Source organism: Euprymna scolopes, chromosome 21, assembly GCF_053919585.1.
Source record: "Euprymna scolopes isolate OS-2025 chromosome 21, ASM5391958v1, whole genome shotgun sequence".
In the NCBI taxonomy this organism is placed as follows: domain Eukaryota; kingdom Metazoa; phylum Mollusca; class Cephalopoda; order Sepiida; family Sepiolidae; genus Euprymna; species Euprymna scolopes.
This window is the reverse complement of record NC_136502.1, coordinates 93,627,041-93,642,040: the sequence shown is the minus strand read 5'-3', so window position 1 is coordinate 93,642,040 and position 15,000 is coordinate 93,627,041. Positions and strand designations below refer to the sequence as shown.

Here is a 15,000-nt window from a genome sequence, read left to right as displayed (position 1 = left end):
ATTCTAGTGTTCACGCCAATTAAAGAAATAACTTCAAATTGAGGAGGCAAAAAGAAAGTCAACACAATGGAAAATTGTTATTCAAATGTAACTTTAGGACATTAATGCAACACAAATACAATAAGAATACAATGAACTGGTTAATATTTAGTAGCATAGCCCTTCTGCAATTTGACAGCCTGCAATCTTTTAGGAATTCCTTGAATTAGACTGCAGCAATACTCCGGGGAAAGAGAATCCCACTTCCAAATTGGAATTTTATCATTGCGTAGGTGTTGCTTGATGTAATGCCATGTGTTTTCGATAGTACTGAGGTCTGGAAATTGTGCAGGCCAATCCAAACACGGAATATCATGCTCTTCAGCTGTGTGACTGGGAGCATTATCCTGCATAAAAATGGGATTATCATACAAATTCTAACCAAAGTATGGTAGAAAATGCTTAGTCAACATATTAATGTACTTGCTCGAATTAATTCGACCTTGAAAGCGAACTATAGGCTCTGGACAATTGGTACTAATAATGCCCCACACCAAAACTGAACCTCCACCATCTTGCAGCGTTGAAACTGAACACCTAGGATTAAATTCTTCGTCTTTCCTGCGACGGACGAACTGCCTACCATCACTGCCTAGCCTATTGAACTTACTTTCGTCGCTAAAAAGCACTTTTGTCCAATATGAAGAGTCATGATCTTCATTGCATCTGACGAAGTCCAGACAGCGCTTTCTGTTCCTTACAGAAATCATTGGCTTGCGTCTTGCAACATATCCTCGCAAATTAAATTCCTTTGATCTGTTCTTGACAGTAGAAAGAGAGCACTTTTTAAGAAGATTGCACTGTTGTTGGATTTGTGGAGCCGTTTCAAATCTGTTTCTTAGGCTGCGGATCTTGACAGCATTGTCTTCCCTTTTAGTAACTTTAGTACGACCAGATTTAGGGGCATTACGAACACTGTCGGTGTTTTGGTGCTTTTGCACAGTCTTTCGTACCGTTTTCTCATCACATTTCAATCTGCGGCCGATTTCTCGATTGGATAAACTAGAAAGGTGGAGATTAATGAGCTCCTTGGGATCACTAAGAGAAAGTCGTGTCATATGGACTAAATGTTACGTTATATAACCTGAAACTACAACAATTACGATTAGAGATGCTTTGTTGCCTGTTGGTGGATATATTAAACTGATTTAGGGGCGATAATTTAAGCTGGTTTTAAGTGAGTTTATTGCTGCGGACTTTCTTTTTGCATCCTCAATTTGAAGTTATTTTTTTTAAATTGGCGTAAACACTAGAATATTTCAGTTATAAGTCAAATATGAACAGGTAAAATTGTAGAGGGATAAAAGGCGACTCAGATGAGGTACAGGTTTTTTAAACAGTTACATTAAATTTAGCTTAAATTTCCAATCTTTGAAAAATTTACAAGTGCGGACTTTCTTTTTGCCGGCACACTATATATATATATATATATATATATATATATATATATATATATATATACACCGAGAATAAATACACAGAAAATGTGCGTTTATTTGCATCTTTATATATGAAAAATAAAAACTAGAAAAATGTAAACGTTTATCAACGTTTTGGCTTTAATTTTCAAGGACTTTATAAAGATGACGGTTGTAAATAAAAACATAGAAGTTAAAATTGGAAATAAATGGTTCGTTTATAGAAATAGAATGAATGCAAAAAATAAGAAAATACATAGAGTTTTTCGGAGGAAGATTCAAAGAAAATTACTTACCTGCAAAAACGAAACTTGCATCTGGATTTTCAGCATAAGTTTGAATGGCATCTGAAGAATTAATTAAATACGTAATGATACATGGAATAAATGAAAAAGGCAATTCTTAAGCAATAATTTGTCTCATCTGCGTTAAGTGGATTCGTCAAGACAGAATTTAATTGTTTTAATGGAGGCCTTGTCACAGGCTTAACAGACTTTGCCACTTCTTTCAGAAGGCGACATCGACTACTTTTTGAGACATTCTTCAATCGGCCTTCGTCAAAGACTTACGCCTTGTCTGCCCAGGGTTCTTAACAACTTCCCGTTTAATTAAAAGAAGACGGCGTGAAACAACTCTAGATTTACGTTTATCAGCTCTCTTACGTAACTTTGTAGTGTCCTTGACAAAGTTCTTCACAGTTTGAATATACCTTCCTATAATTTTCGAAATTTTGAGGGTAGTTTTACCTTTTGCTAGCTGTTCTGTAATAGTATTCTTTTCAGAACTACTCAAATCACCTTTATGCGCCATTTTATTGACGAAACAAACTGTCTTGTTAATAATTTGACACACTTCAAATACCGTGGATTCATCAATTACGATGGCAAGTCGTTTACATTGCGCGGAACAGTACGAAAGTTTCACAGAACGCGCAGCTCAGCATTGCCAACGTTTCCGAAGCTTTTGATACGAAACTACCCGTAAGTTTTTGAAACTGGTAATTTTTTTTTATCTCGTTAATAATTTGACACGCAGTGTAGATGCGAAACGATTACAAAGGCAATAGGCAAATTATCTCTCAATAAATGACCAATAAATAAAACAAATTAAACTCTGCTGATCAATGTTAAATTTGTAAATGAGATTTATAACTCAATCTGTGGGCCTTCTCAGTCTATGTTGTAAAGGGACAACTTCTAAAAAAAAAAACTAACCAAGTTGTGCTTGTTTCATTTTTTATTTCAAAATTTTAAAGAATCAGTTTGAAATCGGGAATGGCGGGTTATGGTATGGGATGTAATTTGGAGTGATGGTCGCTCAGACCTGGTTGAGTGCGAAGGAAACATTAATTCTGACTTGAAGGACTTCTACCAATATTCTCAAGTGGTGAAATGAACCAAGTTAACTCTCTATTTATGGAAGACTTAGCTCCTTGTAACTCTACTAGAGTGACACAACGTTGGTTGAACCAAAATTGGATTAATGAATATTCATGGCCAAGTCAGTTCCCGGATATGAACCCAATTGAAAACGCTTTGGGCATATTAGATCGAAACCTTCGCAAAAAGAAAAGGAAGTCATTTTCTAAGCCTGTACTTTAAGCATTATTGTGTCAGACATGGAAAAAATTTTCTTAAGATGATATTCGTCAACTGATTAATTCTATTGATTATTGAAATAAACTGTTTTTAAGGATGCTTATTCTTTACTGTAATGTATGTGTATATTAGAAGGAAGTAGGATTTTAACTTTGCTGATAACGATTTTATTTTTTTTTTTTTACTTTTTATTTATTGTTTCATTTTAACTTTTAATTAATTTATTTAGTATATTAACCGTTCAATCAATAATTTAAGTCACTGCTGAACCTTTTACGAGACAGTTAATATAGTAGACATGTTGATTAATCCGCGCCTAGGGATTTTATGGTGTTTTCATACTTTTCCTTATAATAACTCTACATATGTATTGAGCAGTATTTATTTCAACACACACACACACACACACACATATATATATATGTGTGTGTGTGTGTGTGTGTGTTTTGTTTATATCCGTTAGAACCGCTGAGTGAAATTTGAAGAATAAAATACGTACTGAATACGTTTGAAGCTAAAAACCACAATGAAAGAGAAAATCAGGAAGGAAAAAACACAATGAAAGAGAAAATCAGAAAGGAATACAAGAAGAACAAAAAAACTCATAGAAACTAAATTATATAGTAGAAAGTTAATACAACGGTTATTATTATAGAGTAATCTCTGATGATGCCTTGAGTGAGAACTCTTAGAGAGTACAAATAATTAAAGTTATTACCTGCCATTGGTGGAGCAAAAACACCAGCAATTCCCTTTAGCAAGAGGAATAAACCAAAAGCTGCTGTAACGTTGTCGTTTCCAGCTGTTTTCGAGACAAGTTCGTTTAATAAACTGCTCACCCCAGAATTGTACAGTCCGAAAACAATGGCATAAAACACTCGGCCTGTAAAGGCGTGGACATAATATGGCAGCAGCAACGTAGCCACTCCCAGCAATACAAAAGGCATCGCAAAGAGGATGCTGATGTCGACAATTTTGGAATTGGCAGTGACACCCATGAGGAAACGAGTAATGGTGGAAAATATTCCAATGATGGAGAGAAGGTTAGACATTTCCGATTGGCTCGATCCATTTATTAAAGCGTAATCCGGATACAGCATGTAGATTATTTCTTCGGGCACACTGTAAAAAAGGACCCCCAAAAGGAAGAAAATAAATTTCCGGTTCTTAAGAACCCTCACGTACGGGTTATTTTTACTGCTGTAGAAAATACTCCCTCGAGTTTTATTTTCAACTTCATCGAGGCTGGGGGCCATTTTAATTGGTGAGTTGTGTTTTGTTTCATCGGCATGCGTTAATTTGACGAATATGTCGGCCATTTTGCTTTTTGAAGGGAGATCTTCTTCACTAATATTTAAATAGTCGTGTTTCCTTATCTCATCGACAGTTAAACATGAAGCGTTATTTTCGACATCGTGTCTTTCCTTTGTAATGTGTTCTACTTCGTCAGAATTATATGACATATCGTTTAGGCCGGAAATGACGTCAACAGACTTGACGCTAATTTCCGCTTTGACTTCAGATTCTGCCGTAGAAATGACCGAAGATTGTTTGCTTTTTTCTTTGTGCTCAATTTCCTCTTTCGGTTCTATGCCAGAGATGATACCGGAACAAAACACCTTGAAAACAGAAACAATGAAACAAATGTTTAGTTCGTCGGATCATTATAATAAATAAATAAATAAAAATGTAGATATTTTCAAAACACATTTAATAACAAAATAAAATTGTACTAAATGAAAATTAAAAAAAACGCTTTGTTTCTATAAACAACACGATTACTTCATACAATTCGTCTACGTAATCCACAATATCTCAGAAGAGACGAAAAATCAATATGGCGGTTAAAACAAGGTACTAAATATATAATAGTAAATCGCAAGGAATATAGGACACGTAATAACTCGATTTATTTTTTGTAACAACGACATTTATTTCCAGGTACTTTCCTAAATAGACCGTGATCGCGCGCCTTCTCTCTGACCTCTGTCCTCTCGAACGTTGTTTCGGACGTAATCTTGAACGTACTCTTCTGTCTGTGCACACGTTCTTTCCTATCGCATTTTCTTTTTTCCTACCGTGACGTCAATTCGCACACGGCTCGGCATTTGCATACAGTCACTGTATTCTGTTACAGAAGTACTTCATGAAAACAAATCATATACCATAGGAGTTTCATGAAAACAGATCATATAACCATAGGAGTTTCATGAAAACAAATCATATACCATAGGAGTTTCATGAAAACAAATCATATAACCATAGGAGTTTCATGAAAACAGATCATATAACCATAGGAGTTTCATGAAAACAGATCATATAACCATAGGAGTTTCATGAAAACAAATCATATACCATAGGAGTTTCATGAAAACAAATCATATAACCATAGGAGTTTCATGAAAACAAATCATATACCATAGGAGTTTCATGAAAACAGATCATATAACCATAGGAGTTTCATGAAAACAGATCATATAACCATAGGAGTTTCATGAAAACAAATCATATACCATAGGAGTTTCATGAAAACAAATCATATAACCATAGGAGTTTCATGAGCTTAAACATTTACCTCGAAATATATTTTTGTAAATATCTTCGGTCACAGAACCAAATGTCACCTTATTCTGTGCAGTAGGGCCCCAAATGTGATCGTTCTTTTCGTCGCACACGGTCAGTCTTCAACAGTGGTAAGGTGTTCTTTCACTCATTTCTTGGGTCAAGGGTTGATATGCCGTTCGTTCTGTAGGTCGGGCGTCCGCTGAAAAGTCAATAACTTAACAGGTCGCCACTCGCCGGCAAGAGACAAAATCAGCTTCACAGAAAAAAAAAACGCTTCCTTTTTTTTTTTCTACGCTAATTATGCGGTCCAAAAAATAGATATATCATTCAAACACGGTAGTGTTTGAAGGCATGGTTAAGTGGCAGTTTTAGTCATTTCAAACTGCTTTAAAGCTTCACCGATCACTCATTTTTTAACCAAATTTCAAACAATTATTACAGTTTATAGATCATCTTCTCAGCTATATTGTGAAAAAAAAATAATTTTCGTTCAGTACAACAAAAGTTATGATGAATTTACTGGTGCTCAAAATCGTAAAAAAACGTAAGGAGGTGAGCGACGTTTTTTTATGACTGGTTTCCATAGCAACCACGTCGCTTTAGCGACTACTGTTGCTACTAATTCACTAATGAAAGCATGAAAGGGAGATAATTGGGGGTTATTGAAAGCAAACGAGTGCCGTACATTGTTATTACATACGTGTTTATGGGGGCAAAAGAATCAGACTGAAATTAAACAAAGAACAAGTGGATTTATTGGAAGCATGAAAAAACCATGGATTACAATAGAAAAATGCGAGCATGAAAAGTAATATGGTTAAGCTTAAACATGGAAAAGTAAAGGTCTAATTGTTAAAACTGGAAAAGAAAAGGACAAGATATTCTAGTATATGTGGATAGATTGAAAACAAGAGAGAGAGAGAGAGAGAAAGATAGAGAGAGAGAGGAATGGTATGGACGGAGTAGAAATAATGTGAAAAGAAAAACAAATGATAAAAAGATAGCAAGCGGTGGAGAGGGAGAGAGATAGATATTTCAAGATGAAGATTATTTAATTTCTTCTATTTTATTATTATGTCCCCGGAGAGCGTCGAGTAGTTCTGCTAGTTTCTAAGTAAATGAAGACACAATGTTAAGGAACACAACAATAAAAGAAAAACCTTCATATTATACGATGCGTTGTTGTTAATGTTGAAATATACAGTGTAATATACATAGGCAATGGCTGAAATCAGGAATTTAGAGAACACACGCAGCGCGTTCTAGTATGGACTTTTTACGTTCGTTCAAAAACAAAAATATTGTGGTTAAAAAGCAGGAGAGCACCCTTTCCTATTTCTAGTGTGACGGGGCTGTAAAAAATCTAATTAATAAAATGTTATATTTTTGTCTGTCTGTCTGTCCGTCTGTATGTCTGTTTCTATATTTTCAAACTCTACTTCTTCCGAAACTAAAAGTCACAGAGCGGCGCTAGAGGCCTCAGATGATCAGACTTTTAAATGGACCGTACTTTTATGGTTCTCTAGCCGGTTAAAATAGTTTTTAAAGGGCCAAAAGGGGGTCAAAATTGAAAAAAAAAAGTTATACATTTTGTACATTCATCTTAGTTTATCTTAATCAGTTCATATGCGTGTCACATTGGTATAGTGGTAACGTCACTAGCTTTGAATTCTACAGTTTGATTTCGGTTTCGATTCTAGCTGATGGCACCCAAAAACTTTTTTTTTTTACTTTTGAAATCATGACTCTATAATAATATATACGAAATCTGGATGAATTAAAATATCATATTTAAGCATATTTTATGACTAGAAAAATCCGGGCGCCCACCCACCCGCCCGCTAGTCTTATTATAAAGTAAGATAACGGAGCTCAATTATCTGATTGCAAGGGAGATAACTTATAACTGACTACTGAAAAAAGAAAACGTATTACATACATGCAGAGGATCAATCTTTTTTTTTTTTAATGTAAAAGATTCACCTTTTCGCCATCATTGTTTCCTTTTTCGTTAACAAATCTTTCTTCCTTTGTTGCATTCGTTTCATCGTTGCCTTTTTTGGAATTTCCTGATTTGCAAAGTTGGTCTAATTCGAACGAAGAGGGCCGCATCAAGGCCCCAAGAACCCATTTTTGTAGAGTAATGCCTGCGATAATGAGAAAAGTAGAGTGAAGGCCGTATTTCTCATATAAAAACTCGCAGACAATAGGCATGACGATAAGGCCGACACCTTGCCCAGAAATAGCAATTCCAGACGCAAAGGAGAGATAACGTTCGAAATTGAAGCTGATTAGCACTAGAATTGCTGTGCAGGTTAATCCCGAACCAATTCCTGAAAATAAATTATATATATTACATAATTATTATAAATAATTATTTTCATATACGTAGAGAAACTAGTGTTATATGCTTACGTAATCATCATCGGTCAGGAGATGAAAATCAACGACGGTCGAGTGATTCAAAGCCTGCAACTAAGCTACCTTTGGCTCCATTAGCAAGAAACATGCCCCAGTTCCAACATTAATCGCGACGAAATTAAGGAAAATATTATATATATATATATATATATATATATATATATATATATATATATATATATAGTATAGCATGCGTGTTATTTATGTTGTGTATCACGTTTACATCCGAGTGACTGTCATTTAATTGTTATGGACTTCTATTTCTTGTAATAAATAATTTTACCAAGAATTCTTCCTAAGTTTTGGTTTCGGTTTCGATTATAGCTGATGGCTCCCAAGTATTATATATATATATATATATATATATATATATATATATATATATATATATATATATATACTTTTCATAAGTTTTGGTTTCGGTTTAAGCTGACGCACCTAAGTCATATGGATATATTGTTTTTATTTTTGAAATCGCAACTTAATGATATATGAAACCGATAGAAAATTTACTCTATAATAATATATACGAAATCTGCAAGGATTAAAATATCATATTTAAGCGTACATTACGACCGGGCTACATCGAGCGTCCCTGCTAGTAAATAATTATTTTTATATAACTATAAACACTAGTGTTTTATGCTTATGTAAGTATCGATGCAGAAGGTAAAAATCAACGCTGGTCGAGGGATTCGAATCCTGCAACTAAGCCACCTTAGGCTCCATTAGCAAGGAACCTACCCCAGTACCTCCATTCATCGCTACGAAATTAAGGAAAATATTATCTATATTTATAATATTGTATATAAATATCCTGGAAGTTAGAGCTTCATAACAATAAACTTAGTTATAAGGAAAGCTAGATTGTCCTTATTTTATTGATCTTTATAGTTTTCTTTAAAAAAAAGCTAAATATTTAAAACTGCTTAATCAGTAATCTATGCAAAAATGTTTGTTCGTGTTCTTGGAAAATGTTTTTTATTTTTTATTTTTTTATTATATTTTCACACTCAAACAAGGCACAGTGCCACTTTGATGTAGGGGGCTACTATCAGAGACCTAAGTTGCAGGGGTACTATGTAGGGAGTTTAGCAGCAAGATGTTTGTTCACATTACACTTGAACTTCTGCATGTCAGTACAGTTGGGGAAGCAGGAAACCGGAAGAGAATTCCAAAGTCCTGCAGTTCTGGGGAAGAAGCTATTAGAGTAAAAGACTTTCTTACATCTAGGGATCTCAACTGTGTAGGGGCGGGACTTCGTTGCTTGTCGAGTTTGTCGGAGGTATTTTCGTCGAGGGGATGTAGGGCCTTGTAGTTCGTGAGAGCATCCACCTTTAAAATACTTGTAAAACAGGCAGAGGGGTGCAATATTACGTCGATGGGACAGGGGCTGAAGTTTAGATGACAGTTCGGGACCTATTAGGTTGGCTACTCTCTTTTGGACACTGTCCATGAGCGAGATACTAATAGCAGATGCACCAGTCCACATGTGACAGCATTTCCTGATTGTTGGATAGTTGGGGTATTGTCGATTGCCCATTATTTACTACACTATTGTAGATTTTCCAGAAATCATGAGTTCCTAATTTTTGCGCTTCTATGCGTTTCCTGGTGGTTTCAGTATATTTCCTCTTAGCTGTTGCTACTTCTGTCTTGCAATTATTTCTAGCTTCTATATACTTTTGTCTGTTTTTATTTTCAGTTGATTTCTATGATTTGAATATTTAATACTGGTTAACATTTTAATTTTTATTAATCATATTTAAAGGACGACAGAGAATTTTTACCCTCTAATTCAGGTCTATTACTTTGTAAAAATAATTGTATAAAACACACAGTAATTTTAGAAGTACATAATTATGACTATTTAATACAAACAAATAATATTTTTATCAAAGAAATAAAAAAAAAACATTATTGATTAATGAAGTGGGACACTTATAGTTTTCATGATTATTAAGCTCTGCTTAATAATTGTTCTTTTAACCACAATGTTCATTTAGCCACATCTGCCTTCAAAATTGCTCTCACTACTGTCGTTATGACTATGAAAGCCTTCACATAACACGATGATAATAATAATAATAATAATAATAATAATAATAATAATAATAATAATAATAATAATAATAATAATAATAATAATGAATTAAGGCTGGAGTTATGATTGAAGTAATAAAACAATATAGAAGGCAATGGTCTCCAATTCGATATACTAGTCAAATTTTGCGAAATTAAAATAAATAAACTAAATAAATGGGTATCGTCAATATCTGACATATTCGTGTTCTTCCATTCACCCTCAATCCAGACTTACAACCACAAAGATTGGGATCCAAGATGGCGACGTGACTCCGGATCAAACTATTAGACAACCATAAAAAAATATCCAACGTATCTAAACAGTCCCCTTACTATTATGAGAGAAACTTACCCGCTAAAAAGCTGTATGGAATTATATAGACCCAAATGTCTTAGAGGCAATTTTCTACTGGAAGTCTACTAAGCATCTATCATGCAATTCACAATACGGAGAAAGAGGTTTGCAGGCTAAATACATTTACATCGTCAATTTAGCAAGTTCGTGTCCTTCCATTTCACCCCAAGACAAACTTACAGCCTCAGAGACGTGATCATGCGTAGAGTTCGGACGAAGTTATCAAACACTCAAAAAGCAAACAAGTAAGACAACTAAGTTATAAAAATATCCAACTTATCTAAACCGCACCGTAGTACAAATAATATTAAAAAAAACTTACCTGCCAAAAGGCTATATGAAATTATGTACATCCAAATGTTTCGAACAAAGAAACAAATGATAAAGCCAATAACTTCTATCGACGCACCAATAAGAACCGTCGTTCGGCAACCATATTTATACACAATGAAGCTGGCAATGGGTCCTGGAACAAACAAGCAGTTTGCTTTGACAATCAAAAGAGTAATCGAATTATGAAATTTTCAATCACTATTTTATTACTATTATTATTATTATTATTATTATTATTATTATTATTATTATTATTATTATTATTAAATCTTTATTTTTATGTATATTTCTAATAAAATTATATCTTTAAAATATGTTATATTATTATTATTATTATTATTATTATTATTATTATTATTATTAGGAGGTGTGTAAGAAGGTTGGGGGTGAAGTGTGCTGGAAAGAACATTAGTATATAAGTCTGGGGGTGATCTTAGTTAAGTTTTGTCTCAGAATATCTCCGATAATTACCTTTAATCGATAATAGAAACAGTTATTTTAATTTATCTCTCATCGGTAAAGCCACTTTTCCTTGACATTGCTTAGCAATAATGATAGAACAACGGGCTGTGAAAATTCTACTGTGGGTAAGTTGATAGCGTTTTGTTTTGTGTGTGTGTGTGCGTGTGTTTTTTTATTCATGACGTGGTCTGTAAGTTCAAACCCCGCACGTAAATTTCTGAATGTTTTTTTTAACTGGAGAGAAGTTTATATAAAATAATTTTATAAAAGAAACAGTGAGTTCTGTAGAGTGCAATGTGGAATAACATATATCTTGGACTTTGTTACTGCATAGAGGCATGTGAAACTTACTCCTGAGCCATTTCACGGATTTCGATTACAATAAAAAATATAGTAGAATGATATAATCGTTGATCATCATTCAATCCCGGGCAACGTCGGGTCTTCCTGCTAGTCATATATATTTACAAAGTCATAATTCACCTATGCATGGAGTATTATTGCCAAATCTGGGCCGAAGCATCTATTACTAGTTTTTCATTCTTTGACAGGATCCAAAAAAGGGAATGGAAATATATTTGAAAAAATAATCACATATGAAAGACTAACGCAAACGGTGAGAAGATTTATCCACAAATCGGATGTACTAGAATGGATGACCAAAGAAAGAACTAATGCTAATACAGAAATACCTTTGTACATGAATCCAACTAACTACAGACTAATTGTCTGCTTAACAACCATGTGCAAAATCCAAAGAGCACAACTAAGAGAATAGATCTACAAGTCCCCAGACCAATCGCAGACTATCGTCCGAGGAACAAAAAAGGTTACCGGAAAGCAAACAGAGAGATGCATGTAATGTTGTGACTCTTTGGGCTGTGATCATAGCGTAGTATCTGTGTTAACTGTGGCAAGCAGGGGCAAGGGTCAAAACATCATTATTATTAGTAGTAGTATTATTATTATTATTATTATTAGTAGTAGTAGTAGTATTAGTAGTAGTAGTAGTGGTAGTGGTAGTAGTAGTAGTAGTAGTAGTAGTAGTAGTAGTAGTAGTAGTAGTAGTAGTAGTACGCTAGGAGTAGTATGAAGTCGTCTGGAAGGATAATTGAAAAAAAACTACGAATCCCCGATGTTTTAGGCGGCCTTCAGACTTTGAAGCTCCTGGTTTGGAGCAGGGATTGAGGGAAATCCTCTGAAAATTAATCACATCCCTCTCCAGGGAGACGTTGATAAACGAAATCAGAATTATTATTATTATTAATATTATTATTATTATTATTATTATTAATATTATTATTATTATTATTATTATTTACACTCTGGGAGCAGTCACATAGGGCATCATCGAAGATTTCTCTTTGAGAACAACTTATGGCGTTCTCTGGAGTCTGAGTGACAACAAGTTTCCTCGGATTTCCTGTACTCTCCACCTCTTTCACCTTTGCTGATGAATTTGCTTCAGCGCAACAATCGCTTACCGATGCTTTCTCTTTGGCAGCGACTATTGGTCTTCAATGGAATTTGGGTTGCAATAAAGCCTCATCAAGGTCCCAGTCCCCTTTGCACTCGTCCAACGGAGGTCTGGGTGGTACTTTCTCTCCTCTGTCTTTCTACCCTCTTTAACCCTTCTCACTTATTTGGCTGTAGTTAGTTTTTGTTGATATACACACGCGTGCACAATATGGGGTGGGTTAGTCAGGGGCGCAGGTAGGGGTTAACATACAATTATACTGTTTCAGTTTTCATGATTCCATCTTTATAATAAGACTAGCGAGGGGTAACCGACGTTGCCCGGATGTTTGGAGGTGTGTGTGGAAACTTCGTGGGGGGGGGGGTTAAAAAAAGTAAGTATGAGGATCGAACCCAAACCCTTGAGGCAAAGTTGTAAATTAAAGTGTGAAAAAAAAGTGCGACGTTAACCATTGCCCCACCGCGAGATGCTTACGGAAACACGTTTGAATTTATTTAATTACTTGGATTTAGCAGGTGCTTGTTTTAATGAGTTAATGAGGTCAAGTTTGACTGCGGGATTTCATTTACTGCTGAACGCTTTTTTCCCCCCAAGATGTTATAGGAAAAAGACTAATCCACATGCGGCGAGCGACAAATATTGAATATTTATCTTCCCGAAATCGAGCAAATTAAATAGACAGGCGAGCTTCTTTGTTACGTGTGAGATATTACGATTTATATATGATATAAAAAGTTTTAAAAAGTTGTGAACTGAGCGACCGCTTCTCTGAAAGAAGCCTTTTGTAGACACACAGAAAAAGCGAACACACATACATACATACATACATACATACATACATACACTTTCGCTTTTATATTTATAGGAAAGTACAATTTGTGATACCAAATTCCATCCTAATGTCGTTACTAAATAATCCGATCATATTCATTAGCGGATTAAGATAGTTTTCATTCTTTCTAAAATCCTTAAGGTCATCAATAAATAGTAAGTGGTTGATTGCAGGAAACCGTTTTTCAAGTATGCTGCTCTCACATTTCGTAAAAGAATTGTCATCGGGAGCAAGGCGATTATAAGGCCAAAGTGGAAAAACTATCGCTCTGGAAAATCCCTTTCTTAATTTTCACTTTGTTTAATGCAACAATTCATAAAGTTAAATTATTTTCCTAATTCTTTATGCTATTCTTTAAACTGTTTGCATGTTAGGAGTTATTCTGAACACTTCTTAGCATTTGCGTATCCATAAATGAGGCACCCCGTCAAATGCCTTTTTATAATCTACACAGCCCTTCTTTGTGTCATGAACTCTCTTTTGGGTGGGTTGGGGCAGCTTTTTCCGTTCCTCATGTTGCAAATTGTTATTGTCCAAATGGCCACGGATACTTTACGACAATATGCTAATGACTGGTCTTAAATTTGTTACTTCATCCCTTTTGTCTTATCTCTTATGATCGAGATCGTAATATCCGTTGTCAGTTACTCAGGGATGCTATCTGTCGTCAAACAGTCAATTTGCATTGCTGCAAACAGTGGGTGACGGTGAAATGCGACGTGGTTTGTTTTTGAGTTTTTATGTAGATGACTTCAAGTATTTCAGCTTTTAAAAGTTTGTGTTCATTATGTATTTTGTGTTACACACTAAAATTTATCTTAGGTAGGAGGAGGGAATACCACAACGCCGAAATTCCGAATTAATTTAATTAAAAGGCAAATTATTATCGTCCAAGAAATAATTTGGATACACCCCTGGGAAGTTGACGGACGCAAACACATGGTGAAGGACCTGGTTATCGAGGAAAAAAATACTGAACCCCATTAATGATTTGCGTATATTGTTACCAAGTTTGAACACTCAAATCGGATTAATATAAAAGAATTAAACTATCTAGACAAAGGAAGCATCCTATTAACCCACAATACAAACAATCCATCAACATATAGGACCACAATCTTACAAAGCACTAAAATGAATTTTTAAAACCTGGACTAAAATGCCACCTTTTCAATGGTTCAAGCACCAACGCAAAAATAAAACAGAACTTGAATTACTATACGAAAATATGATATAGAAACCGAAAATATAATTACCATACATTCCAGTTTCTGTGATCTACTAAAAGCAGAAACTATTAGAAGAAACGACACGATAAAAAACAAAAATCAAATTCAATTATTACCCTCCCCTGCCCAAAGCTAAACTATTGAATTTGACTTCTGATTGTTTCCGTATCGCTTTACATAGCTTCT

General features: G+C 34.7%; 1 protein-coding gene across 1 annotated transcript in view; it reads right to left on the bottom strand.

Moving 5' to 3' along the window:
- Positions 1 to 15,000, bottom strand: part of LOC145242588 (monocarboxylate transporter 14-like) — a 29,135-nt gene that overhangs the window by 4,000 nt on the left and 10,135 nt on the right. Inside the window, exons 3-6 of the mRNA XM_080105689.1 lie at positions 10,804 to 10,947; positions 7,604 to 7,953; positions 3,774 to 4,674; positions 1,754 to 1,804 (exon numbers count right to left, since the gene is read on the bottom strand). Of these exons, the coding sequence (XP_079961815.1) occupies positions 1,754 to 1,804; positions 3,774 to 4,674; positions 7,604 to 7,953; positions 10,804 to 10,947 (1,446 nt within the window). The remainder of the gene's footprint in view (positions 1 to 1,753; positions 1,805 to 3,773; positions 4,675 to 7,603; positions 7,954 to 10,803; positions 10,948 to 15,000) is intronic.